This window comes from Budorcas taxicolor, chromosome 14, assembly GCF_023091745.1.
Source record: "Budorcas taxicolor isolate Tak-1 chromosome 14, Takin1.1, whole genome shotgun sequence".
NCBI classification, from domain to species: domain Eukaryota; kingdom Metazoa; phylum Chordata; class Mammalia; order Artiodactyla; family Bovidae; genus Budorcas; species Budorcas taxicolor.
In genome coordinates, this window is record NC_068923.1 from 35,369,519 (window position 1) to 35,395,577 (window position 26,059).

General features: G+C 42.0%; 1 protein-coding gene across 2 annotated transcripts; it reads right to left on the reverse strand.

The window, feature by feature from the left end:
* Positions 1-687: 687 nt before the first annotated feature.
* Positions 688-25,704, reverse strand: TCEA1 (transcription elongation factor A1). Of its 2 annotated transcripts, none has more exons than XM_052651544.1 (10): positions 25,482-25,704; positions 15,409-15,471; positions 13,833-13,938; positions 10,087-10,174; positions 9,057-9,199; positions 7,888-7,944; positions 6,788-6,942; positions 4,488-4,634; positions 3,784-3,855; positions 688-2,197 (listed from the first exon to the last, which is right to left on the reverse strand). In XM_052651544.1, the coding sequence occupies exons 1-10, from the start codon at positions 25,542-25,544 to the stop codon at positions 2,189-2,191; spliced, it is 903 nt and encodes a 300-aa protein (XP_052507504.1). In that variant the 5' UTR covers positions 25,545-25,704; the 3' UTR covers positions 688-2,188. The 2 variants fall into 2 exon arrangements, with proteins under 2 accessions (XP_052507504.1, XP_052507502.1); XM_052651542.1 differs by having other exon boundaries at positions 9,057-9,202.
* Positions 25,705-26,059: the final 355 nt, after the last annotated feature.

The following is a 26,059-nucleotide window of genomic DNA, read 5'->3' on the forward strand; positions in this document are numbered from 1 at the left end:
ACCAGTCAATCTAAAGGAAATACACCCTGAATATTCATTAGAAGAAATGACATTGAAGCGGCAATACTTTGGCCGCCTGATACGAACAGCCAACTCATTGGAAAAGCTGGAAAAGACTGAAGGCAGGAGAAGGGGGTGACAGAGGATGAAATGGTTGGATTGCATCACTGACTCAATGGACATAAATTTGTGCAAACTCTGGGAGATGGTGAAGGACAGGCAAGTCTGGCGTGCTGCAGTCCATGGGGTCACAAAGAGTCGGACACAACTTAGCGACTGAGCAACATCTTACTTCCTCTATGTTAATTTAACACAGTTGCTTTGTCCTAGAAATAGACATTATAAGATATTACCCTTGAGAACTGTTTACTTCCAGTTACTTTATAACTGGCTGGGATTTTCCAATCTAAGACTCCCTGTTTGGTTTTTCGTATCACACTGAGTGCACACAGAGGATGCACGCATGTACTCTGCTCTGAACCAGCCTGAATCCCTCTCCGGGGTCCAGGGAGGAGACAACAAACGTGCTCTGCACCACTGCTCGATACCTGTCCCTTCATACCTACAACCAGGCAACCATTAGTTAAAACTGTACTTTAAAAACACCTTAATAGTTGGGAAAGCAGAACTTTTTAAACAAAAAATAAAGCAAGTATAGATATCCAAATAAAATGACAAAATGTGATACATGTTTAATAACAAGAAACTTTATTGAATTACAAATTTAAAAATGGCTCACTTAAAAGTGGGACTATTTTAATCTTCTTACACTCATTCTTTCAAAAATTCATGTTATTTTCCAAGTGATAAAAGGTTACTCTGTGACCTGACAAAGTAGAGGTGGGATGGCACCAGTGGCCAATTCTTACATGTGGTGTCTTCATGTGGACTTCTGGATGTTTTCTCTACTGCATCAAACTGACCTGCGGTGAGCAGTGGGGAAAGGGAGGGAGGGGCATGCAAGCTGGTGCTGAAGTCTTTCCATAGGGGTTGGAGAGGGGAGATGAAGCAGGATGAGATGTGGTCCTCATAACTGGAGATTCAAGATGTGCTACAGCCAGTGAGATCATTCTTCCTTATTCCCAACCAAGCAGATGGCACACACTTAACTGCAAGGTCCGTCCCATAAACGTGGGCCATGTTATAGCCCACACACTCGTCTGTCCCTCAGCCTACTCCTGTGTAACAGAGGCAGCAAGTCAGTTAGGACAGAAATGTGCTCCATCAGTCTCCATATGGAAAGACCACAGCTTAATGATCTATATAAGCCTTAAAGTCCTGTCAGGGCAGATTTCCAAATCAAAGTCAAGTCAGGAACTGTTCACAGGAACCACACTATTTTAAAATGCTAACATCTTCCTCCCAGTGTGTCTTCCTACAAAAGGTAAAAATGGTTCAAACTTTCCACTCTTTGCCTGTCTGGGATTTATGAAAAGCATACCAAATTACAACAGTGTTCTGCAAAACTAAAATACACTACAAAGTCAAACAGGTAAATAAACAACAAACCAAACTGATTTCAACAAAGTCAAGTCATATTTCCAAAAGCTAAAATCTATTAAGAACAAGTAATACACATGTACAAGAAATTACAAGAAATGAGGATCACAGTTAGTTACAAATGCAAAATAATATCTAATTATCCCAGACTTGTGAACAGAATAATTAAAATCAATTTCATATGCTAGTTCAAATATTATATACAATTTAGATAAGCTGGTCAAGTATTACTTGAATACACACCATGTCTGATAAACTTATAATTACACTGCCTCTTATCCTTTTTTAATATTTGCAGGTACATGCCAATATAGGAAAAAAAAATGTAATTTCCACTTGTGTGTTAACTGAGAAGAGTAACATTCTACTGCGTATGTTTTATATTGTATAAAAGTTGTTACATTTTCTTTTAAGAAGAAAAAAAAGGTAAAAATTAACTGCCAAAAGTTTATAAAAATGAAAAAAAAAAGTTTTGAAACAGATACCATTATGTGGTCTCCCTACTGACCTGAAACTACAGAAGGCGTTTAAGGAAGGGACACTATGTCAAAACCAGAGACTAACCCAAGGGAGGCAAGTTACTTTAAAAATCTGATTTGCAGGAAAACTAGCTAGTTGACCTAGTCTTTAAAGCTAATTACAAAATCCATCTTCTTAATGGTCCAGATGTTTTGCCAATGCTTCCAACTCAACAGAACTGTCAAAAAAGAAGAAATATTTTATGAGACCTTTAAATACAGACAATGGGGTGTACCTCCTTCCCTGTTCAACACAGCATACACATGACACTGCTAAACAAACAGGCATTTTTAAAAAATATGCTGTATTTTCCAGACATGAACAGTCACCTATATTGTGTTTGACTCTTCCAATTTAGAATTGCTAAGCATACATAAATAGTATAAAATATTTTCTTATTAAGCACTTCTCTCCTTAATTCTTAGGTTAAAAAAATTAATTCCAAATTTGAACTTCCAGAGTAAGCCACCATAGGCATCAGCTTTCTACATTACATTGAATTTTCTTAAATCCAACAGGAACTGTGTCAGCACTTTGCAGCAAACTGCCTGTATTCAATACAAACTGTGATATACCCAGTCTTCCTCCTCCTCCTGATGCTAAACAAATCCAGGAGAGCGCTGGAAAAACCGGGTTTGCCCAACAGGATTGAACAGCATGAACATCTCTCCCGTAGACCAGTTAAAGAAACTGCCAGCTCCAGACAGGAGACACTGCTTCAAGCCATGAAGACACTGTCAGCACCATAACCTCCAGGCCCAAGAACAGAATCTCTGTGTGTAATGAAACAGGCACTGGCCTCACCCCTGGAACCCTGCTGGAGCCCTCCGCCCACTGTCTTTTTTGTTCACTTCTGATTTCAGGAAATGCTTTAACCTCTATGATTGTTTTAAAGTAAGGAAAAGTCTAAGGTAAGAATAACTTGAAAAGAAGCTTGTAGAATTTTCACACACACACACATAACTAATCACAAATAGAAAGCATTTTTGGAGTATCAACAATGACCAGGCACTTTTAAATCTATCATTTCTACTACTCGGCATGACCTGTAATGTGGGTCTTATTTATATTTGTCTGTGAAAATATCACAGTTCAGCAACAGTAAGGGGCAAAGGAGCCGAAAGCGTGTCTGGCTCCAAAGCCCACCTTCCTCCTGTGGGAGCCCCCAGTCACACACTCCTCATGTCCCTACCTGTTTTAGGTGATGTTTCTGTGGCTCACAGAAATCACTGAAGAATGGATCATTCATGTAACATTATTTGCCTGTGTGGGGCTAATTTAGGAGAACACAGGCAATACAAAAGGCTTCGTGAGAAGCCTACCAGATCATGGCAGTGCTCATCTGGATTTCCTAGAATAAACACTGAAACCAGTGGGCTGGACTTCAATGAGGTACAGCAGTTTTTCCAGGATAAACATTTATGCAACCATACACACATGTATGTGTTCCAGAAGAACAAGCATGGGAGCGCCTGAAAGGACAGCGTGCGCACAGGATGGCGACACAGTAGCTACACCTCTAAGATCCAACCTTGACTCCTGCACCAAGACCACGCAGAGGGCAGTGTCCAAAGTCACTGCCTAGTTCTAGCAGAGTACCAAATAGTGTGATCCACAACAGACGCCAGCCCTAGCCTCCCCAGCATGGGGCAGTGTGAGCATGGGACACACGGGACAGCCCCCAGAGAAGAGCCAGTGTAACCACCCCAGGGAGAAACCACTCCACAGAGCCGGGTGAAACAGGAAACCCCCCGGGGACCCTACCTTCCACCGGTTTCCACACTCGTTGCAGACGACAAACGTTGTCATAGGTTCATCAGCACTCCGCGTTTGTACCTATGGCAAAGGTGGGTGAAAAACACTGCTTTTCACACTACTACAGAAAATCCAACTTAAATTAGGATATCCTACATCAACTACAATGGTAGCACAATAAAATGTGTAACAGTCTAAAACAAGTTATTAACAAATTAGCGAAATAATAAGGAAAGAACACACATTTCTAAACAAAAGTCCTTGTCTTCTCATCTTTATCCCAGATAAGTGGGAAAATCATCTAAACTCGCACATTATACTACTGATAAATGGCTAACAAATACGAAAAATTTTAATCATAAGAAGCACAGAAATACTAATTAAAAGACCTCTCAGTTTTCTTACAAACTTGCAAAAATGTAAAAATTACAAATACTTCATTCTGACAAAAACTGCCAAAACCTTTCTAAAAGTCAGACAGCAACAAGAGCCTTCAATACCCATCCTCTGTGACTGGGGAACTTGACATCTGCTCTAATATAAGACTGTAACTAGAAACACAAAGTTATTTTGATATGTTTTGAGAGAGATTTCAAGTAGAAGGATACATTAATACTAACAAATCCAGCTAACTGAAAATACGTTGGTATTTGTCTTGAAACAGGAGTTGTAAGCCTCTTACTATGAAAGTCCATCTATTAACAGTCACAAACCTGGGTGTAAGTGCAGTTCTTCTTTTTACATTTGCCGCATGTGAACAAGTCTGTCTGGGTCCCGCCCGTCTTGGCCATCTGGTGCTCTCTGATGGCTTCTTTGGTCAAGTTTTTCCGCATCTCTTTGAGCTCATCACTAGCCATCTCCTATCATAAGGACAGCAATACCACCCAGTTACAGGCACCTTCTACACACATGCAGAATGCTGTTTATGCTCTAATAGTTAAACAACAACAGGATCAAAATCAACTTTTAAAATTTTGAAAGTGAAATATCATATTTTTCCTCAAAGGACTCATCAGTTTGTTTACTCTTACATTTTCCCCAAACACTCAGAAGTCTGTATGTGAAAGCTGCATTTAATGCAATCCTATAGTGATGAGCGTATCCAGACCATGGACTCTAGTACTGCACCCACCTCCTTCGCCGGAAAAGGAACCAGGGGCCTCAGAGGAATGTTTGGTTCCAGTTTTGAGTCAAGAAATGCACAAGAAAGGCAGAGTATCGTCCTGTGCCAGGAAGCGAAATAATAAGGAAAGAACACACATTTCTGAGCTGCCTGACCACTGTGAGCGCATCACTGGACAGAGGGGCTACGTGACAGAGCTCCATTGACCAGACAGAGGATAATTTCTTCAGCCACCATGATAAATCACTGAAAAGATCAACCCCACTGGATAAATAAAGTCACAAGTCTGTAATGACACTTAAAAAAGTAGAGCACAAACACATGCAAAAATGGCAATAAAAGCCCCTATTGGGGGTTAGTGGGGCGCCAACCACTGCTTCTGACAACTGTTAACCAAAGGGAAGAATTACACATTCACCTGCCTTTCCTATCCTAACCAATGGCCTTAAACTCAGAGCAAGTGCTCCTTTATAAAAGAAGTCTAGCTAAGAAAGGTGAAAGGACTTTCAGAATTCTAGAAATCTGTTTTGCAGTTCCTAATGACATCACCAGTTCAGGCAAGGATCATCAGTGGGTGAACAAGCAGATAAAAGGCCAGTGGAGAACCTCACAGAGAAGGGATGAGACTGCACACAAATCCCTGATAAATTTCCACACCCGAAGAGAACAAGATACATGTCTCCTGAAGTGATGCAGTATGAAGTAAGAAGGACCACTGATGAAGCATTTGTGCAGGGAAAGTTAAACCTGTATATAATCTAAGCTACAAAACTAGCTTCCAGTTCACAGAAAAGAATGGAGACAGAAAAATTAGTGTAATGAGGAAGAAATGGGCAATTCAGTGTGAGATACACAAGAGATAAACCAGTTTCTTCAATGGGTCAATGTCATGGAAGAAAAGGGGGCTGGAAAAGGAGACTTAACTATGTTCATACACAGTCTTAAGAGACCAAGCTTAAGGTGACATCTAGACTTCAGATCCTGATACAAAGTAAATGTACAACCAGGAACATACAATGACTATAAACCAGATATCAGATACACCAAGGAATCATCACTAGACTTGCTGGATGCAGTGATGCTATGAGTGTAGTTACATAAAAATGTCAGATTTTTACAGATTTCTCTGAAGGATAGAGAGGTGGAAAGATACAATGTCTGGAATTTACTTGAAAATAATTCAGGGGAAAAGAAAGAAAACAAAGAAGAGACAGATGATAAACAAGTGACAAATTACTTAATATATTTGAAGCTTAGGTGATGTGTAGATAATAGGACTTCATTACACTATGCTCTGTACTTTGGGAAAGTTTAAAATTATTCTAATGAGGTTTTAAAAAATGAATCTTATAAATATAGTTTTCATTAGTTATACAGAAAGACAAATTCACTTGGATGCTCAGTAAGACAGTGAAACTGTAGACACACTTCAGCTTATATCTATGAACTGCTACATCTAAAAAAGCAAACAATGAATATCATTTTCTGCATCACTTTCTAAATAAATATAAGGATAGTCAATAAGATGTAGCCAATCTTATAGTATTTAACCAAGAAAAGAGCTTAGAGGTTACAAAGTCTGTTTGCAATTAGAAATTTAATTCTGATTCTACATGAATCTACAATAAATAACATTTTTATTTTTTGACAATAATTTAATAAGGCAACCACTCAAAGATCACGGTACAGTTATGAAAGGGACAAAGTACTAACGCTAACAGATTCAATCACCTAAGTTCTTATCTAGTATACTGTATATACTGTGTATAAAAGTGTACTAGGATAGCTATTACAGATCTAGTATTTATTCAGTATTTCATGATTTAAACAGACTTTACACTTGACATCATGGAATACTGCCACAGAAATGTTCTATTCAAATACACTCACCTCTGCTGTCATTCTAGCGAACAAGTCAGGAGGAATGTTCCCACACAGCACGTTTTTCCTTAAATTTGGGTTTTTGGCATCCTTAAGATTTGATATCCTACTTCGTACTCTATTTTTGTATTTCATGTCTGTATTCCTTATTTCTTGATAGATAGGTACTAGGCCGTTAAGGAAAAAGGTTAAATTATAAAGGTCCTAAGATCATTTTTTTCAAATTCTGCCACGATAAGAATTCCTGAAATTTCTAAGCAGTATTTCCAATTCAGATTAAATTAATAAGGCACTGTTTTCCTAATAAGGCCTGATTTCCTGATCAGTACCTGGCAAAAAATAGTGATTTTATGCTATGAATGCTATTAAACTTTCTCAATGTTTAATGCCAAGTGACACAGATTAAAAGGGTTTAAAAATGTAACTCAGGTATTCAATCTGAGTAAGAAAACTTTAGAAAAAGAGCTTGAACTTATACATGCTTTCCCTGGCCCAAATCTGCATTCTGCCAAGGATCCTAAAAGCCTCAAAAAGACCACACAGCCAGTTCGTAGTGGCCTGGAGGTTCATCTCCTTCCGGCTCAGCAAGAAGCCAGGTTAGCAGGAGGTTTTTCTCAATGGGACAGGCTCCAGCAGAGGCCCAGCCCTAGAGCAGCCACCCCTCAGCCAGGACAGGCCTGCGGTACACTGTCACCTGTCACCAGATGGTCCCTGCGGCCGGACCCATGTGCAAGACTCCCTCTCCCCAACCAGAGTTCTTTCTGAAGCAACCAGCGTGAACGCACAGGATGACGAGCTCAGGGGATTTCTATGCTTTGCTCAGGGCCCCCCTCTCCACAAGGTGAGACCCCACTTTACACTCGCTAGCACGTGTCCATGAGACGTTACAGTCTCAATTTGCAAGGCAGAAAAATAAAAGCACTATCACCATTACGTGTCTTACTTCTACATAAGAGGAAAACAAGAATAACATGTCACAGACAGCCTTTCCCTTTCCCACCAAAACAATCAAGACAAAAACTGTAGAATAAGATTTTCTCTTCTTTACAGGAAGAAAAAATAATCTAGTGGATTCTTGACACCATTGTGAATATACACGCAAAGGATATCTTCCTCAATCTGAGATCCCAATTCTTCCTCGTCAGCTCCAATGGCGATGTAGTCATCTAAACACAGACACAGAGAAGTGTCATGAATGAATGATTACCACACATTAAAAGAAAATTTCAGTACAGAGCCAATTAAACTATATTCCTATTTCTTCAGCCCCACTTGCCCTGTACAAAGAATCCTTTCAGTATAGTTTCCTTAGAATCTGGTCTTCTTTGTGACTCCCTCGGCTCCTCCTCTGGATTCAGCTAGTGTCCACAGGGCTCCTGCATGGATGATGCCTTATCCCTCAGGAGTCGGGGAGTCACGCATCCAGCAGGCAACCCCTCATTTCACAACTCCAGAAATTCTGGCTGTTCCCACAGAGAGCAGAGAAACTTATGCAAAGTACTGTCTTGTCTCCTTCCCGCCTCAGACTTCCATGCAAAGAAACCATTCATTTCATCAGCCAATCACATATATGGACACACTCAAAAGACTTCTAGGCAAACATTCAAAGTGACAGAAGGAACAAAAAGAAACTAGAAAGAAACAAGAAAATATACATAGAGATAATAAAGGAATCAGAGTAAAGAAAAGGCAGAGTAAGAAGAAAAATAGGTCATACTAACTAGGGCTCAGGAGAATAGAAAAGGATGCATTTTTAGAAGACAATAAATATATATTCCTATATATGAAACTTTAAAGCCAAATTTTACATAGGAATGAATACCTCCAGATTAAATTAGAGCTCCCATATATAAACCAAAATCTCTTTCCCACTTAAAAGAGTAGGAAATGAAATTATGAATATAAAACTTATTATATGTCATAGTAACATTTAACAACCGGACAGTAATATGTATCATTAACTCTCAATCTGAGGGGGGCGGATACTGAGTTTGCAGATTAAATGTGAGGAGAAAAAGGATTGTAAAAAAGAGTTTAAATAACGACGACTCAGGGGAACATTCACCAGAAGGAAGGAACCTATTGTTTCTGAGAATCACCCGTAATAAGCAGAGGCCTGCATGCCTGCGCCTCACTGCTCTCAGTAACGTCCGGCACAACAGCCGCTCCCTAGGCTGGGCAGTGAGGGGCAGCAACCATCGGGGTCCCACCCAGAGGATGAAACGAGGTGGACAGGGCAGCAGCGGCCTTGGTCAAGGGACTGAGCAACAACATTTACCTCCTGTTCGGAGAGCAGCAGCGAGCATCTCCCTGCACTTTAACCGCACAGAATCAGAAGTGCTCGGCGCCCGAGGGAAAGATGAGACGTACGTGTCCCGGGCATTGGTCTCGTCCTTTCTGCTGCTCATGTTGCCACTGGAGCTGCTAGAATATACACACGGACACAAAAAAAAAACAAAAAGAGAAGTCAGGAAAACTCTCTTAAAGTGAGTATCATTACCATTACTCTCTAAAAACAGTAATTCTGGGCCTAAATAAATGAAATAATATTCCAGTGATTCTTAAATGGAAAAAGAAAAAACCTGCCTGTATATAGATTAAAAAGAAGTTAAAACTTTTAGTAAAGATGAGACAAGTCTTTTATTTTTTTAACTTTGATCCTCCTTTTAAATGTTAAACAATATTTTTAATACAGAAAATACACGTTACGCCTCAATACAGCACATGAAAAGACAGGATCTCAGTTATGAGCAGAGGTGGGAGGGGAGGGCACAAAGACTATGATTGCTCTCAACCAAAACCAGAGAGAAACGCTGGCAAACCCTGCTCCAATCAGACAACCAGTGAGGCTTATACATGAGACACCGCTTCAGGATAAAAACCACATGGAGTGAGGAGTTGTGAAAATACAAACATCTCTTAATCTCTCCCTAAAAACATCGATACCATTCCAACAATTAATAACTCTTCCAGTCAACCTAATCACTTCAAACACTCCTGATTTAACTTGCTGTGTTAGATTCTTACTGAAATATTTTCAGACTAGTTTCAGTTAACTTTTACCACAGTAAAGATTTCCGCCAATTAGTTCTACCAAACTAATCCTGCCTTTCACTCCATGGACGTCACCTGGTGCTCCCTACCGGCAGGCAGCCCCTTGCCCTTGCCGGTAACCCAGCCGGCCTCCACACACAGCCTGCATGGACCTGGCAGCAACTCCACAGGCCTTCTAAGGTCAGTCCTGTGTTTTCTGAAGCCTCCAGGACCCCTGTCTCCCAAAACACATGAGCTTCCATGAAGTGAAATACCTTTCCTCTCTCGCTTCAGGGCTATTCTGTGACGTAACTGCAGTATCTTTTTTCTTTTCTTCAGAGTCTTTATCTGTTGATGGTCCATCTGAAAATGTATGAAATTCCTAAGTTTCAGCACTTGTTAAAACAAAACAAAAAACAGGACTACTACATGTTATCAAGCTATTTATGCAAGCAAAAAAAGAAAACAAAAACCCAATAAAATCCTAAGTTTTTAACAAGTAAATGAAGTTTACGCAAGCTATTCTATTAGCCAATGTACATGGAAAAAACACTGCACATTAAAAAAATTAAAGTGCAAAGTATATATAACAATGTTGTTTTGATAATTTTTCATGAAGTAAAAAAATTTGAGGTGGTACTCAAAATACAAATAAATATTTCAGAGATAGTAAACAAAGAAGATTTTCATAGAATATACTTCAGGATTATGAGTTAGGCCTACTTAGCATCTCCTCTATCTTAAATAATCTGAAAACTAATACAGGTTATTAATACTAATAAAGCATAAGCTTTAAGACTTAAAGAAATGAGTCATCAAACACGGGAAAATAAAGTACATAAAATAGGTTGGGTGAAGGCAACACTGGAAAGAAACATTCACGTTTATATCAACCAAAACAGCTGTGAAGCTGGGTTCAGAAATGTTTGGCCCCTGAACTACCCCAGTTTGGTCTACTTTTTGATCCGTACACGAGTACTAGAGCTGCATGAATAACTCAGTTCTCCACTGCCCTCTGTACAGAACATGGAAGAACATTCACCCTTGAGGCATGACTGCCCAGGCAGCTCTAAGCTCCCACCCCAACACTCCATCCAGCTCCCGGAGGAGAAGGGGGCTTGAGTGTCCCCAGACGACGCTAACATGCCACTCTGGACAGGACTGACTGACGGAAGACAGTCCCAAGCACAACTCCAGAACTATCATGGGAATCCAGTCCTCAGGACACCTGTCAGTTCTCAGAGACCAACTGTATTGTCCCCTTTACTCTATAATTCCCTGGAAGGCCTGAAGATGCTATGGTATCGTGAGGAAGAAAGCACGGATCGGCGATGACATTTCAGAACAGAGCAAGGACCAAGACGTGTTTCCAAGACGTGCAGAAGGCTTCAGAAAGGTCACATGATGCATTGTGTCCAACTCTCTGCAACCCCATGGACTGTACAGCCTACCAGGCTCCTCTGTCCATGGGCTCCTCCAGGCAAGAATACTGGAGTGGGCTGCCATTTCCTTTTCCAGGATCTTCCTGACCCTGAGATCAAGCCCAGGTCTCCCACACTGCAGGTAGATTCTTCACCATCTGAGCCACAAGGGACAGGTAATACAATCAGGCAGTACCGTCTAACAAGGTCCAGTGCTGGTGGGGGAGCTGTAACGCTGCCATGGTGCAGTGAGCACTAGGGTGGCCCTCTGAAAAGGCAGGGCAGTAAGAGGCAGGAACAGTCGTAAAAACACTCCAACCTCTGAGCAGAGGGTGGTGAGCCACGCAGCAAAGCCCGGCTCAGAGGGCTCAGACCACTCCCTAGCTCAGCCGGTCAGCACTCCTCCTACTGCGCACAAACAAGGCACCTAATCTCTCAGTCCCTCGACTGTCTCAGCACAAAGTGGGGTTACAGCAGCCCCTCGACTGTCTCAGCACGAATTTGGGTTACAGCAGCCCCGAGCACGCGGGACAGCTGGGAGGACTAAGTGCACTAATACAGGCCCACACACAGTGTGTCTTAAGTATTCAGAACTGTGCTAACCAGAAGCAGTAGGAAATCTCCCAGAAATCTAGCTAACAACCTAAACGGCAATGCTTTCTGGTTTGGAATCTAATACAGGATCGTCTATTTAGTTAGTTTTCTTAAGGATGAACTTTCTAAATTTCATAGGCTTTACAATTCTTGGTTACTAGTTTCCAAGCTCTTATATGTAATAGGTCTTTTATTATTACTGCTGCTATCTATGAAGTTTTAAAAGCTTCACTTCTTTTATTTTCTCCTCCACATGAGAATGGTAACTGCTCAGGAGATGGCTGGTTCCAGGGCTGGGACAGATGAGCCCAGCATGTTGGGTGGTGCCAGAATGCAGGAAAGAGGTTAAAAAACAACAACAAAAAGCAAGGAGCTTGTTAAAGAGACACAGAAGCCAGTGTGCAGGGGTGCTCACTGGTCAAACCTAGGACAATGTAAATATCAAAATAAATATGAGCAGGAATGGATTATAATCCATTATACAGAACAGGAACCTATGCATCCACATTCACAACAGAAAAAGAACTGGGAGGCAAGAAGAGTGTTCTTCTTACAGAATGAGGATGTGTGAAAACAGAAAAAGTAGAAAAACTAGAAAATCATAATTTTGCAACTGTCACTGGAAAGAATGGTTTGGGCAGTAATCGGGGGATACCAAATGGGGGTGGGGGAAGGTCTGACAGGGAGCACCATAGTTTCAGGGTCTTAAAGTGATTCCCACAGAACTTCTATTAGACACGAGGAAAAATCATCAGTGATGCATTGTACACCTTGGCTGAGTCTCAGAAATAACACCGTCCTATCTCTGTACGCCACACACCCCAGAAGGACATGACACACATGCACAGCACCCCAACTACAGACACACAACCGGATCTAGTCAGGAGAAAATGACAGATAAAGCCTGAACAGGGAACGTGGCGGTCCTGGTTAGGCCTCAGCGTGTTCATTGCAGTGGGCCCAGATCCAGGCTCTGGTTGGGGAACTAAGAGCCTGTAATATGCACTGCGCAGGCCAAAACCAGACAAGCCCCTACACACAGCAACAGAGGGAGGGGAGGAGGGGGCATGTGTTTTCAAAAGTAAATGTCCTAAAAGACATAAAAAAGCTCAAGGATGAGGAAAAAGCTGGAAAAATAATTACTGGGATAACTGACAAAACTGGAACGACAGCGCACTGCAGATTAAGGTAACTGTACCAATGTTAAATTGCCCGAATTTTCTGTATTAGGATTACGTAAGAAAATAAACTTGTTCCAAGAAAACACACACTTAAGTTTTAAAGAGTCAATAAAGAAGAGAGATCCACCTATTCTCAAGTAGTTTGGAAAAAATAAAGTGTAAGCATAAAGAGAAAAAGAGAAGAGAGACTATGACAAAAGAAACATGGCACATATTAAAGATGGATGCCCTAGAAAAATGACACGTGAATTATTTTTATTATTTTTGAAAACTTTCTCTAAGTTAGAAATAGTTTTTTTCAAAAAGTGGGACACCTTCCCCTTGGGGAAAATTTTTCTTCTTAAAGAGGCAATCCAGGGGAGGAGGGAGGTGAGAAGTATGGAGAGTAATGTGGAAACTTACAACACCATATGTAAAATAGATAGCCAATGGGAATTTGCTGTATGACTTGGGGAACTCAAACGGGGGCTCTGTGACAATCTAAAAGGGTGGGATGGGGAGGGAGGGCACATGGGTCTACAGATGGCTGATTCTTATTGATGTATGACAGAAATAAAAAAAAATTCTGTAAAGCAATTATCCTTCAATTAAAAAATAAAGTGGCAAAAAAAAGAAAAAAAGGCCATCTAATTGTAAGTATTAAAAAAAACCAAGAAAGTTAAATCTGACTAGCTTAAAAAGCAGAACCCTCAAGGTCAGACTAAAGCCCCCTCCCAGATTATAAAGTACAGATTTCAAAACACCTATATTCATTAAAAGAAAAAAAAAATTCAACAACTCAATGTTTGAATAAACCAGATCATAAATATATATAAGGGAAGATACCTAATAACTTTTTCCAGGATTTGATGAGGGACTTTGCTAAAGATGTAACTTCTTCATCTGTGCTCTGCTTGCGAATAGCATTCACTGACATTCCAATTCTTGTGGACTGCAAGGCAATGACAAAAAAAAAAGTACACAAGCAATTTTATTTCAGGCAATTCGTTGTTTGATTTTCTTGTTTTCCAGATGCCTCTTCATTTTAGAACAGAAAAAACATCAACTGTATCAATTCTTTTAGCAGTAGACTGTCGACTTAAGACACACACATCAAGGGTCTCACCACCGAGATCTGCAGGCACGTTAACTCACTACTGAAGTGAGGCTGGTCAACTAGTAAGATGAAGTCAGTCTCTCTCACAAGAGAACAGAACAAAGAGTGTCTGTGTGTGTAGGCAAGGCAGGCGGATGCAACCATGGCTCACACACACCCACTTTGCCTCTTCACATTCTCCTGTACAGATGACTATGTGCATCACGCGCTGCACCTTATAAGGAGGACACCTAAACAAATACTACCGTCTACACGAGGTTAAACACCAGCACACGATCACAGATACTAAAAATGGACTTCACAGAATACAGAAAACTTAACTTGCGGTGACATACTTGCTCAGGGGCGTGCTGGGAACGCCCATATTCATCAACCATCCCAAGATCCTTTAAAATCGAAACCATCATCCCTATTTTTAAAGATGAAGAGACTGGAAGTGTCAATAAATAACCTGGCCAGCAGCACACCATTACTAAATGGCAAAACTGGGATTTTAATCCAGGTCTGTCGCCTCCAAAATCCATGCTCTTTTCCCACACATCAACTGTCTTCAAACTGTGCTGCGAGAACATAAACGCTCTGATGGCCAATTATGGATGATAGATAAAAAATGGTGACTTAATTAGTAAATTCAGGTTGTCAGTAGACAATCTTTCAAAATATGGTTATAGAAAGAAATAAAATAACAAAAGGAATTGTTAGTGAGATATAAAAGGGAGACCCTGCTATAAACTTTAAAGCTGAGAAATAAATGGATCCTTAAGGTTTCCTTTTAAATTATTCAATGCACTCAACAAAGAGATGTAGGGCAGCTGTTGAAGAATCTAGAATATGTATCTGACTGGACTGTCCTGTGTTCTCTCTCAGAGAATGCAGCACAGCGGGGGGAGTTTCCACAGCAGACACAGACAGGTGCTTTGAGATCAGCATTTGGGGGACATTTTCCCCACAGAAAGTGGTTCCTTTCTTGTAGAAGATAGTATGTTCTACGAACTTTTCTCAGTGAAGAAAAACTGTTAGAACTTTAGAATGCTTTACAACTTGTCTAAAGCACTGCCTTCTCAGCCGGTGGGGCATGCACTTGAATGCAGAAAACCTTTCAAAAAAGCAGGCAACATTTTTCTATGATGGTAATTCAGTAGATTACTAATTTATGTTACCACCTTTAAAAAAAAAACAAAAACAAGTTAATAATGTTTTACACTATAAGAGGAAAATACAAAAAACTTATGTTGGTATTGAAGATGTTTCAGTTATTTTATGACAATTACCTATTCAAAAATTATGACATATGTTAGGACATACCTGTAATAGTTCCAGGGTCATGGGAATATTCTTAAGCTCCTTCAGTAAATCCAATGCTCCAGCCTATAAAATAAAATAATTTCAAACTAAGTTCTCCAGAGAGTAAAGCAAAGAGTAACCAGAGATTTAAATGTGTACTTTCCTATCCACAATTCACTGAGAGTCATTTATTCATGTGAGGAGAATGGTATATAGAGATACAGATACATAGATGAAAGAGGAAAAGGAGAGAGAGGAAAGAGTTTTCCAAATAGGCTGCAACTCACTAGAGGATCATAAAATCCATTTATTGGGTTACAACCAGCACCTATGTGTTGTCGTGTGAAGGTTTACTTTCAGTAGTATTTGTTTATATGTCCCAACTAGAAATATGCAATGTCTCTCACTGTGGTGGTACAATACCCCCAGACTTCCATGCAGGGCAATTAGCTATGGAAGCAGGAGTGGGAGAATGGTGGTGGGGGCACCGCTTCTCTACCATTCTCACCATGCCTCTGCACCTCACAGCTCAGACTCAAGGACACTGCTGTCTACCTGGTTTTTGCAAGGTAAGAAGCAAATTCTGAAAGGAAATCCAGAAGTGAGGTCTCTGTTAAGCTCGCAGGCCCATCTTCTGCCAGGGCTCTGATTCCCATCTAGAATCAAAGGCTCCCATGCAGCTGATGACATGCGACTTAGCACTGCAGCTAAGGGGCTGGAATTTCATGAGAGGCAACAGTGCCACCTACAGCTTGTGGCCAACGTTCCAACGTGATACTCATTCAATCAACCACATTTCAGTTCAGTTCCGTTCAGTTCATCTAATACATTTAACTTAATCAATCATATTCCATTTAGTCTAATAGTGACTTAATGTACTATATTTGGACAGATCATTATTCTACATACCACTAATAAAAAAACTACTAAACTATCATAAACTTTTCTTATCACTTCTTTTTACTTTTGCAGTTCCTTTAGACTTGGAATTTTTGCATATTACCTTTTACATATAGAAAAATATAATCAAAACTAGCTAAGGTGGTGGTTCTAAAACTATTTTGCAGAGTTTAACACTTATGAATTGCCTATTGACTCAGATTCCATAATATCGGATTTTAGCCCACAAAAAGCTGTGTCAAAACACTAGTAACACAACATTTCACAAAAGAATCCATAGAAGAGCTCCCAGCTCTGAACCATCAGCTCTCTGCAGGCACCAGGGTGGGCTCTGGGTGTGTGAGCCTGCTGCCTTTACCAAACTGCTCTTCTCCCACTGGCTTCTCGGGGGGCCAAGAGCACCCCGCTACTCTCAGATTTCCTTCCAAGTCACTGACACCTGCTCCACGATGTTGATGCTGGGCTGCATGTTCTGTCTGTGAAAGTACATCTCAACATCCATCTGGCCAGCAATACGTGTAACTTATTCTGCTTTCTGAAATGTTAAAATATGAAAACTAGGCACTCCATGAACCAGTGAAACACACCACACCCTGGGAAAACAGAAAGCCCAGAGCACGGAACAAGCAAGGAACCTCATGGTATCACCCTATTTCTTAAGTTTAAAATCAAGCAAAGGTTTCTAGCCAGATAATTCTTCCACTTTAAGTTAACAGATATGGCCCTGGAGAATAAAACAGTATTAAATTTTCTTCTGGCAACAGATACATCCTTTTAATTTAACCCAGAACCTCCTAGCTAAAAATTAAGTTCAATAGAAATTATGAAACAGGTCATTATAAAGGATTTTAAGGATCCACCTCTTAGAGATGCCTCCTGACCATAAATTCTATAATTTCTTTTTATTTAGAGACAACTAAAAATTGTAAAACATTAGAGTTGTTAAAAAAATAAAACACTGACTTTAAATTTACTGTTAATCAAGAATTTTTATATGCATGCCATTTTTGTGAGCAAGTGTCTTTAATCCTGTATCTGCAAATCCCCAAACCAAAATCCTTTAAAACCCAAAAGATTTGCCATAGATTTTCAATAAACTCATTTGGCAGTAACATCTAATCTCAACAGATGTACAGAGCTATTTAGTTCTATTTATCCTACTTAATCTGTGAATGTTACATTTCACTATAGAAATGCCAATGTCTGATTACCGGGAACTGCCCAGCTCCCACTGACGATACTATGAAATATGTGATGTTTGTACTATACCAATACCTTTATAAACCTGGAAAATTTGGAATTCTGAAATATGTCAAAGACTCTGAAGGTTCTGATTACGAGACTGTTTGCCTGCACCCTTATCTACCGTAGATATCTTTCTTCTACTCAAGTCTCTGTGGTCTTTTTGAAAAATTTCTGACCTAAGATCAATTAAGAGTGAAGAGAATCACAATTCTAAGAGTCCCTTAAAAAGCAGGGTCTCCTTAGGTTTACATAAAGCTGGGTTGCATATAAAGTTGACTCTTCTAACACATCAGCAATGTGGCTTAAGGTCTAAGCTGTTTTTCAAACAGAAGGAAGCAACAGATTTGCATTAATTTCATCACACTCTCCTTTTTCACTCGGATCTCTTTGGTGAGACTGGGGTTAGAGATATAGGCTATGGAAGGAAGGAAAAGTTAAATAACACTTATGGGATAAAAGTATGACCTTTCTCAGAATTACAGTGTGTTCTAACCAAATAAGATGTGTATTTCAATCAAGGTTCTTTAGGAAATAAACAACTATTAATATGATGATCTGGATGGGTGAAAAGGGCAAAAAAGAGACAATCATATGTTAATTCAGTGACAAAAACTTTTTTGAGGGTTACCATGTGCCAAGCACTGTATATAGTATCTCATTTCATCTTTACACGGAACCCTGTGGAAGTAGGAATCCTATTATTCCCATTTTACAGATGAGGAAATTAAACTTTTTTGAGAGTTATTATGTGGCAAGCACTGCACAGAGTATCTCATTTCATCTTTATAATGAATCCTATGGAAGCAGGAATCCTATTATCCTCATTTTACAGATGAGAAATTAAAAGCCCAGAAAAGTTAAGAAACTTGCACAAGGTCACATGATTTACTAACCAGAAAAAGTGAGATTTACCCCATTCTGTCAAATGACACACTCCCCCTTAACAAACACCCATTTACACCACATGCCAAGCTCTCTGCTGTGCTGAGGACACAGCAATAGGCAAAACAGAAACACTTTCTGACCTCAGGAAATCTAAAAATAAGCAGAAATCTTTGAGCCTCCACTTCAAACCCTCAATTAAACAAGAAAAAAACCAAAACCCTGAATTCAGAGAAGGTAAGTAATTTGCCTGAGGCGATACGGATGGGTACTGCAAAGGGACAAGAGTCCAGTTTCCTGGCCTTACCTCACTGCTCTGTCCATTCTACAGCCCCACCCTTGGGGCAGTTCTGCTCTGTGTTAGCTCCAGCAAACAGCACTACTAAACAGTCCCTAATCATCACCTGCTTCTAAAAGTCAAGTCTATTCGATTGCAGCATCTCCTACAGACAATGATGCAAGAGAAAGAAAGAGTCTGCCTCAACTTCCAGAGTCAAATTTAGTTCACAGTACTGGCTAAAAGATAAACAGCTACAGACTACTTTATTACACCCTTGGTACTACTACCTGTCATCAGAGAGAAGTGCTTTATAAAATATGGTATGGTGAGAACCCAGTATATACAAGACTGTCCAGGATCCAAATAGCCTTCTGTTCAAGGAGGGAAGGAGCAACACAGAACACAAAGAGCACACATGTACATGGTAGGTCTAGATTAAAATCCAGGCTCTGTCAATTCCCAACTGTCAGATCTTGGGCATGTTACTTTGCTTTTTCAAGCATCAGCTTCTTCATGTGTAGATGAGCATATTACACTAAACTTTAGTTAAGATGATCAAATGAGGTAATGTAACACCTAAGAAGTATCAAATTAGAGTGCCTGACATTTGAGAGATGGTTGGTAAGATACAAAATTTATACATAAATTCAACTTTATAAAAATTAAAAGCTTTGGGGGATTCCCTGGTGATTCAGCGGTTAAGATTCAGTGCTTTCAAGGAGTGGCCTGGGTTCAGTCCATGGTTGGGTAAGTAAGATACTGCAAGTCACACAATGCAGCCAGAAAAACAAAAGTTTTTATCTTTCAGAAGACACTATTAAGAGAGTGAAACAACAGCCCACAAAATGAGAGATAATATATGCAAACCCTATCTCTGATAAGGGTCTAGTATTCAGAATATAATGGAGAAGGCAATGGCACCCCACTCCAGTACTCTTGCCTGGAAAATCTCATGAACGGAGGGGCCTGGTGGGTTGCAGTCCACGGGGTCGCTAAGAGTCGGACATGACTGAGAGACTTCACTTTCACTTTTCACTTTCATGCATTGGAGAAGGAAATTTGGCAACCCACTCCAGAGTTCTTGCCTGGAGAATCCCAGGGACGGTGGAGCCTGGTGGGCTGCCATCTATGGGGTTGCACAGAGTCGCACACAACTGAAGCAACTTAGCAGCAGCAGCAGCATTCAGAACATAAAGAACTCTCACAATTTAGTAATACAAGTATTCAATTTAAAAAATGGGTAAAGGATCTGAACAGACATTTCTCCAATATGCAAGGGCACCAAGTACTGAAAAATGTTCATCATTAGTCATCAGAAAAATGCAAATCACCACAATGAGATACCACTTTATACTCAATACGAAGGCTATAGTCAAAAAGCCGTAATAACAAGTACTGATGAAGATGTGGTGAAATTTGAACCCTCACGCTACTGGTGATAATGTAGAATAATAGTTCAACTTTGGAAAATCGTCTGGAAGTTCCTCCAAAGGCTACATAGACACAGTTATCAGATGACTTGGCAGTTCTACTCCTACAGAAATGCATACAACCGACAGAAATTAAAATATATGTCCACACCAAGACTTGATCAAGAATGTGCTTAGATTATTCATAATAGTAAAAAAGTGGAAAATGCCCAAATGTCCATCATACGATGAGTAAATAAACAAAATGTGATATATCCATCAGAAAAAAGGGATGCTATTCAACAACACAAAGGAACACAGTATTGACATGCTGTTAACACAGATGAACTTGGAAAACAGCAAGCGAAAAAAATAAAAGGCCACTTATTGTATGATTCCATTTACACGAAAAGTTCAGAATAAGCAAATCAAGAAAGAACGTAGATTAGTGGTTGGGGGCAGATACGGTGACTATGTAAGAGGCTATTTAACAGATAGTTTCCATCCGGAGTGATGAAAATGTTCTAAAATTAGATAGTGGTGATAGCTGTACAATTCTGAGAATATATTAAAAACCATTGAATTGTATACTTTAAAAGGTGAACTGTATTGTACAGCTATATAAAGCTGTTATAAAAGATTGTGTTCATATCAGTTCAGTCACTCAGTCATGTCCAACTCTTTGCAACCCCATGAACAGCAGCACAAAGACTGGGTAGTCATTCTAAATTCTGATTTATGCTAATTAATCTAACCCTGATATGGAAACCACAGTTTGTTTGTTTTTTCCCCAACCCAGGTAAGATTAAGCCTTAGAAATGTACATATTTCAGGTATCCCTGCACCTAGATTCTCTCTTTGCAATTTAATTCTACTCAGCCCTGAGCCTTCAGTGAAGAAAAAAATAAACAAATCAACATCACTCATTAAATGTGTCCATGAACTTGAAAATTCTAAGTTCTCACTTGATTCCTCTAAGTCAAGTGATACAAATCCTTTACAAAGACAAACCAGAAGATGTTTTTCAGTTCAGTTCAGTTGCTCAGTCATGTCCGACTCTGAGATCCCATGGACTGCAGCATGCTGGGCCTCCCTGTCCATCACCAACTCCCAGAGTCTACTCAAACCCATGTCCATTGAGTCAGTGATACCATCCAACCATCTCATCCTCTGTCGTCCCCTTCTCCCATCTTCAATTTTTCCCAGCATCAGGGTCTTTTCCAATGAGTCAGCTCTTCGCATCAGGTGGCCAAAGTACTGCAATTTCAGCTTCAACATCAGTCCTTCATATCCTAGGTACTGCCAAGAGTTTTATATTCATCTAATCTTTACTAAATTGTATCCAATTTACTACCAAAAAAACATTTTAGACCCTAACAGCTAAAGTTCAGAAGAGTCAGAATTTGAACCAAGATTAGGAGACAGACTTGCTTACTGACATTAAGTCAAAATGTCAAGAAAAAGAAAATCTATGTAAAAAATTGCTAATATCTGAAAATTTAGAACTAATTCACATGATTCATCATGGCCTCAAAGTGCACTCTGTTTAAGATCAAGTGCACAGACGGGGCAACATTCTGGGCAGCACCAGGGTCAGGATATTGTGGGGATATTTAGAGAAACCTGTCTGTCCCACAACAGCAAACACCCTGGTTGCCCAATGTACCCAGACAAGGTTCAAGACCCAGATTCTAGAGAGATGCTTGGAGTGGTAGATGCTTGAACAGAGTGGTACTGGCTTTGACACAAAACAGATTCAGATTTATATCTTCATTTGGCCACTCTGTAGCTATTAGATTTAAGAATTCACTCAAGCGCCTAAATACTTCACTTCCTCATTTTTATTTTTTTTTAAATATATATTTTTTTAATTTATTTTTTGGCTGCACTGCATGGCATGTAGGATCTTAGATTCCCCAAAAGGGATCAAACTCATGGAGTCTCAGCCACTGAACTGACAGGGAAGCCCAATTTCCTCATTTTTAGAATAGAGATTAAGACTTAGCTCAATAAACTGTCTGAGGAATAAAGCAGATAAGGTAGGTACTGAGAAGAATTCCTAGCTCAGAGTAATAGCTCAATTAATGGAAGCTGTTTTTACTATTACTTAAAAGCGACACCTATGATTTTTACTATGATAGTAAAGCACTATCTAACAACAGCACTTAAACTTCAATTCAGAGGAAAACTATTATTTTTTTAGCAAAGTTCATTTTTTCATTGTATAAAAACAGTATAAAAAATAGCTTGTAGAGAAAATCTGGGAGCCACACACACGAAAAAGAAACAAATCTATCATAATCCTACAATTCCCCAGAACAGCTTCTGTTAAATTACTGAACAACTTAAAAAGCTTTCATGGGCTGCTGGTGGGCCGGGAGGGAGAGTCATTTAGACTGTTTCCCTTTCTTTATTTCATCTGCCTATTTGAATTTCTGTAACACAGACAGGAAAAGAGACAGGAAAAAAGTAAAAGAGCCAGTCAATTTTACCTTTCTTTGAGGGCGGGGCGGGGGGGGGGGCAAGTTTTTATATTGGTAAATTTTGTACTACTAGAAAAATAGAAGATTTGAGAAGAAAAATGAGACTTGAGGCTTATTTGTGATACTTCTCATTCTTCTGTTGACGCATTATGTCCTTATAATTTGAGAACTGCAGATAAGCATAAACTGGTCTTCTCAATACTTGCTCACTAGGAAATTCCTCATTTTGGGGAAATATCTATTACAAGGAAAGGAAACAAACACAAGCATCACTAGATGATTAAAGGATAGATTATATAGCCCAAGTTAGAGAAAACAATTATCCAACTAACAGCCTTTTCCCCTAGGTTACGCTTCTATTGTCGGAGAAGGCGATGGCACCCCACTCCAGTACTCTTGCCTGGAAAATCCCACAGACAGAGGAGCCTGGTGGGCTGCAGTCCATGGAGTCGCACAGAGTTGGACACGACTGAGCGACTTCACTTTTCACTTTCATGCATTGGAGAAGGAAATGGCAACCCACTCCAGTGTTCTTGCCTGGAGAATCCCAGGGACGGTGGAGCCTGGTGGGCTGCCATCTATGGGGTCGCACAGAGTTGGACACGACTGAAGCGACTTAACAGCAACAGCATTCCCTATCGGAAGGACTAATGCTGAAGCTGAAACTCCTCATGCGAAGAGTTGACTTATTGGAAAAGACTCTGATGCTGGGAGGGATTGGGGGCAGGAGGAGAAGGGGACGACAGAGGATGAGATGGCTGGATGACATCACCGACTCGATGGAGATGAGTCTGAGTAAACTCTGGCAGTTGGTGATGGACAGGGAGGCCTGGCGTGCTGCGATTCATGGGGTTGCAAAGAGTCGGACACGACTGAGCGACTGAACTGAACTGAGCGTTCCCCAGACAGAGAAAAAACTTGCCAATTTAAGCAAAATAACAGAAATGTTCAGCCAATGAAATACCCAGAATTCATCACTTGCATCAGGCAATGAATGGCCTGTGAAAAAACAAATAGCAAAGGCAACTGTCTAGAACAGAAAACAAACAGGAAATACTTTAAAAGTCCAAAATTGCAAATGCAGATTAACAGGCTATGAAATCGCATGCTAGGCAATGCACCTGTGAAAGGAAAAGAGGAAGAGACTAAGTTTGAAGCCTGAAGAATTCGGTGTTTAAGGTTGCTTCCTGCTTTGGCATGCAGTCCAGCAGAACACTCAGCTCCTGGCTTAATCCACAGTGTACCCTTCATGGAAGCTGAGGAACTACTTGGCCTGACTTGGTTTCTTATTCTGTAAAATGGATGCAGCACAGCTGTGTCTGGAGTCCCAAAATGCCGCTGCACAGATGCTTTGTAAAGTGCTTTCTCTAAAGTGCTATACAAACCAGAGCACCCCTTTCCTCTCTCCAGTTAGTTTGAGAATTCAGTTTAGCTGAAAAAAGACGGCTTTGCAGTGAAGGACAGGGAAGCCTGGAGTGCTGAAGTCTATGGGATCACAAAGAGCGGACACGACTGAGCGACAGAACAGACAGCTCTGAAGCAAGGGACTGAAAGTGGCACAGGCAGGTGGACAGAAATGCAGAAACTGGGACATCTCATACAAACCACAAGAGAACACATCCACATAAACACGTTATCAGTGACAGAAAACGCTGCTGGCATCAACAGTAAAGCGCCCAGAGAGGCCCAGCCAGGACACTTGTGCAAACCCGCCCAGCAGCACACTCTCGTCAGGGTGTGTGCCTTAGACACAGCCCTTCTGCACTCTACTGCCTAAGGAGATCCACTTAAAAAAAAGTTTAGCAGCTTGCCAAACACACTGGCATCGTTTACCTTTTTAATTGCTAAACAAACATGGAAGACAGTTGAGATAATCCATGGCATGTTTAGCCCTTTCAAAAAAAAAAAAAAATGATCCGGGAATTTCACGTTTTGCTTTATCAGCTTCGTGTCTGAAACAGATCACAAACCGCTGTTCGAAGTTTTCTCGTTTTTAGCCAACGAGCCCGGAAAATGAGAACGGATTCTTTCAAACGGCGAGGGCTGTCTGTACTCTTGGGCTAAGCCAAGAGGCTCGGCCACCGTCAAGTTTATAGTGAGAACGCCTCGATGAAGTTCACCCGGCTGCACCAGCCCCAGGGGCCTCAGCGCTCAGAGCGGGCCCTCGGCCGCGGGATGGAGTTCCCCACCCCCGAAACCCTGTGCCCGGCAAGTGGGACAGAGCACCCCCTGCTACCAGAACCCTCTCCCAAGAACGCGGGATAGGACTCCTGCCCCGGGACCCCCTCCCCGGGACGTGGGACAGGACACCCCCCAGGACTCCACCCCAGGGCCCCTTCCCCGCGATGCGGGACAGGACACCCCTCCCAAGACCCCTCTCAAGAACGCAGGATAGGACTCCCGTCCCGTGAGCCCCTCCCCAAGATGTAGGATAGGACAACCCCACTCCACCAGAACCCTCTCCCAAGAAGGCGGGATAGGACTCCCGCCCCGGGACCCCTCCCCAGGATGCGGGACAAGACACCTCCCCAGGACCTCCCTCTCCAGGGACCCCTCCCCGAGATGCGGGACAGGACACCGCTCCCAAGACACCCTCCCAAGGACGCGGGTTAGGACTCCCACGCCGGGACCCCCTCCCCGCGACGTGGGACAGAACTCGCTCCCCAGGCCTCCCCTACCAAGGACGCGGGACAGGACCCCTGCCCCGGGACTTTCTCCCCAGGACGCGGGTCAGGACTCCCTCGAGGGCCCCCGCCCCAGGACGAGGCCTCGCCGGTGTCAAGCAGGGAGGGCGGGCGGCGCGGGCCACGAACCCCGTCAGGCCGCCAGGCTCCTGCGTCCGGTCCCCGCCCGCCACCCGGCCTCGCTCCGGCCCGCGCCGCCCGCCGCGCTCACCGCGTTCTTCTTCTGCACCATCTTGTCCATCTTCTTGGCAATGCGGATCACCTCGTCCTCCATGGCTCCGGCGGGCCTGCCCCGCGCCCGGCCGTGTGGGACGGGAAGTACGCGAAGCTGGCGGGCGGCGGGCGAGCCCAGGCGTCTGCGAGGCGCCTCAGCAGGCCGTGCCCAAGCGCTTCCTCACCGACCGAGCCCGCGGCGGCGGCAGCGGCGGCGGCGGCAGAGGCGGCGGCGCTCCTCCCCCGCAGGCAGAGCCAATCGAACGGCGCGCGCGCCGAGCAGGCGTCACCAATCGACAGAGACCAGCTGGGCTACAGGCCCGACGGGCCGCAGGTCTTCGCCGGCTGTCGTGAAAGTGGGCGGGCTGCGCCGCGGAGATTCGCTCGCGCGACCTGCGGCCCCGCCCCCACCCCTCCCCACCGCGGTCCCTTGGTGCTCCGGTCCCCCTGGTCTGCTGGTCTCCCGTCCACGAGCCGTGGCGCCCGCAGAGACCATCCCCCGGGGTCCCCCCGGCGGCTTTGGAGGATGGAACGTGGTGAGAACCCCAGCTTTTTTTCCCGCCGTCGACCGCTGCC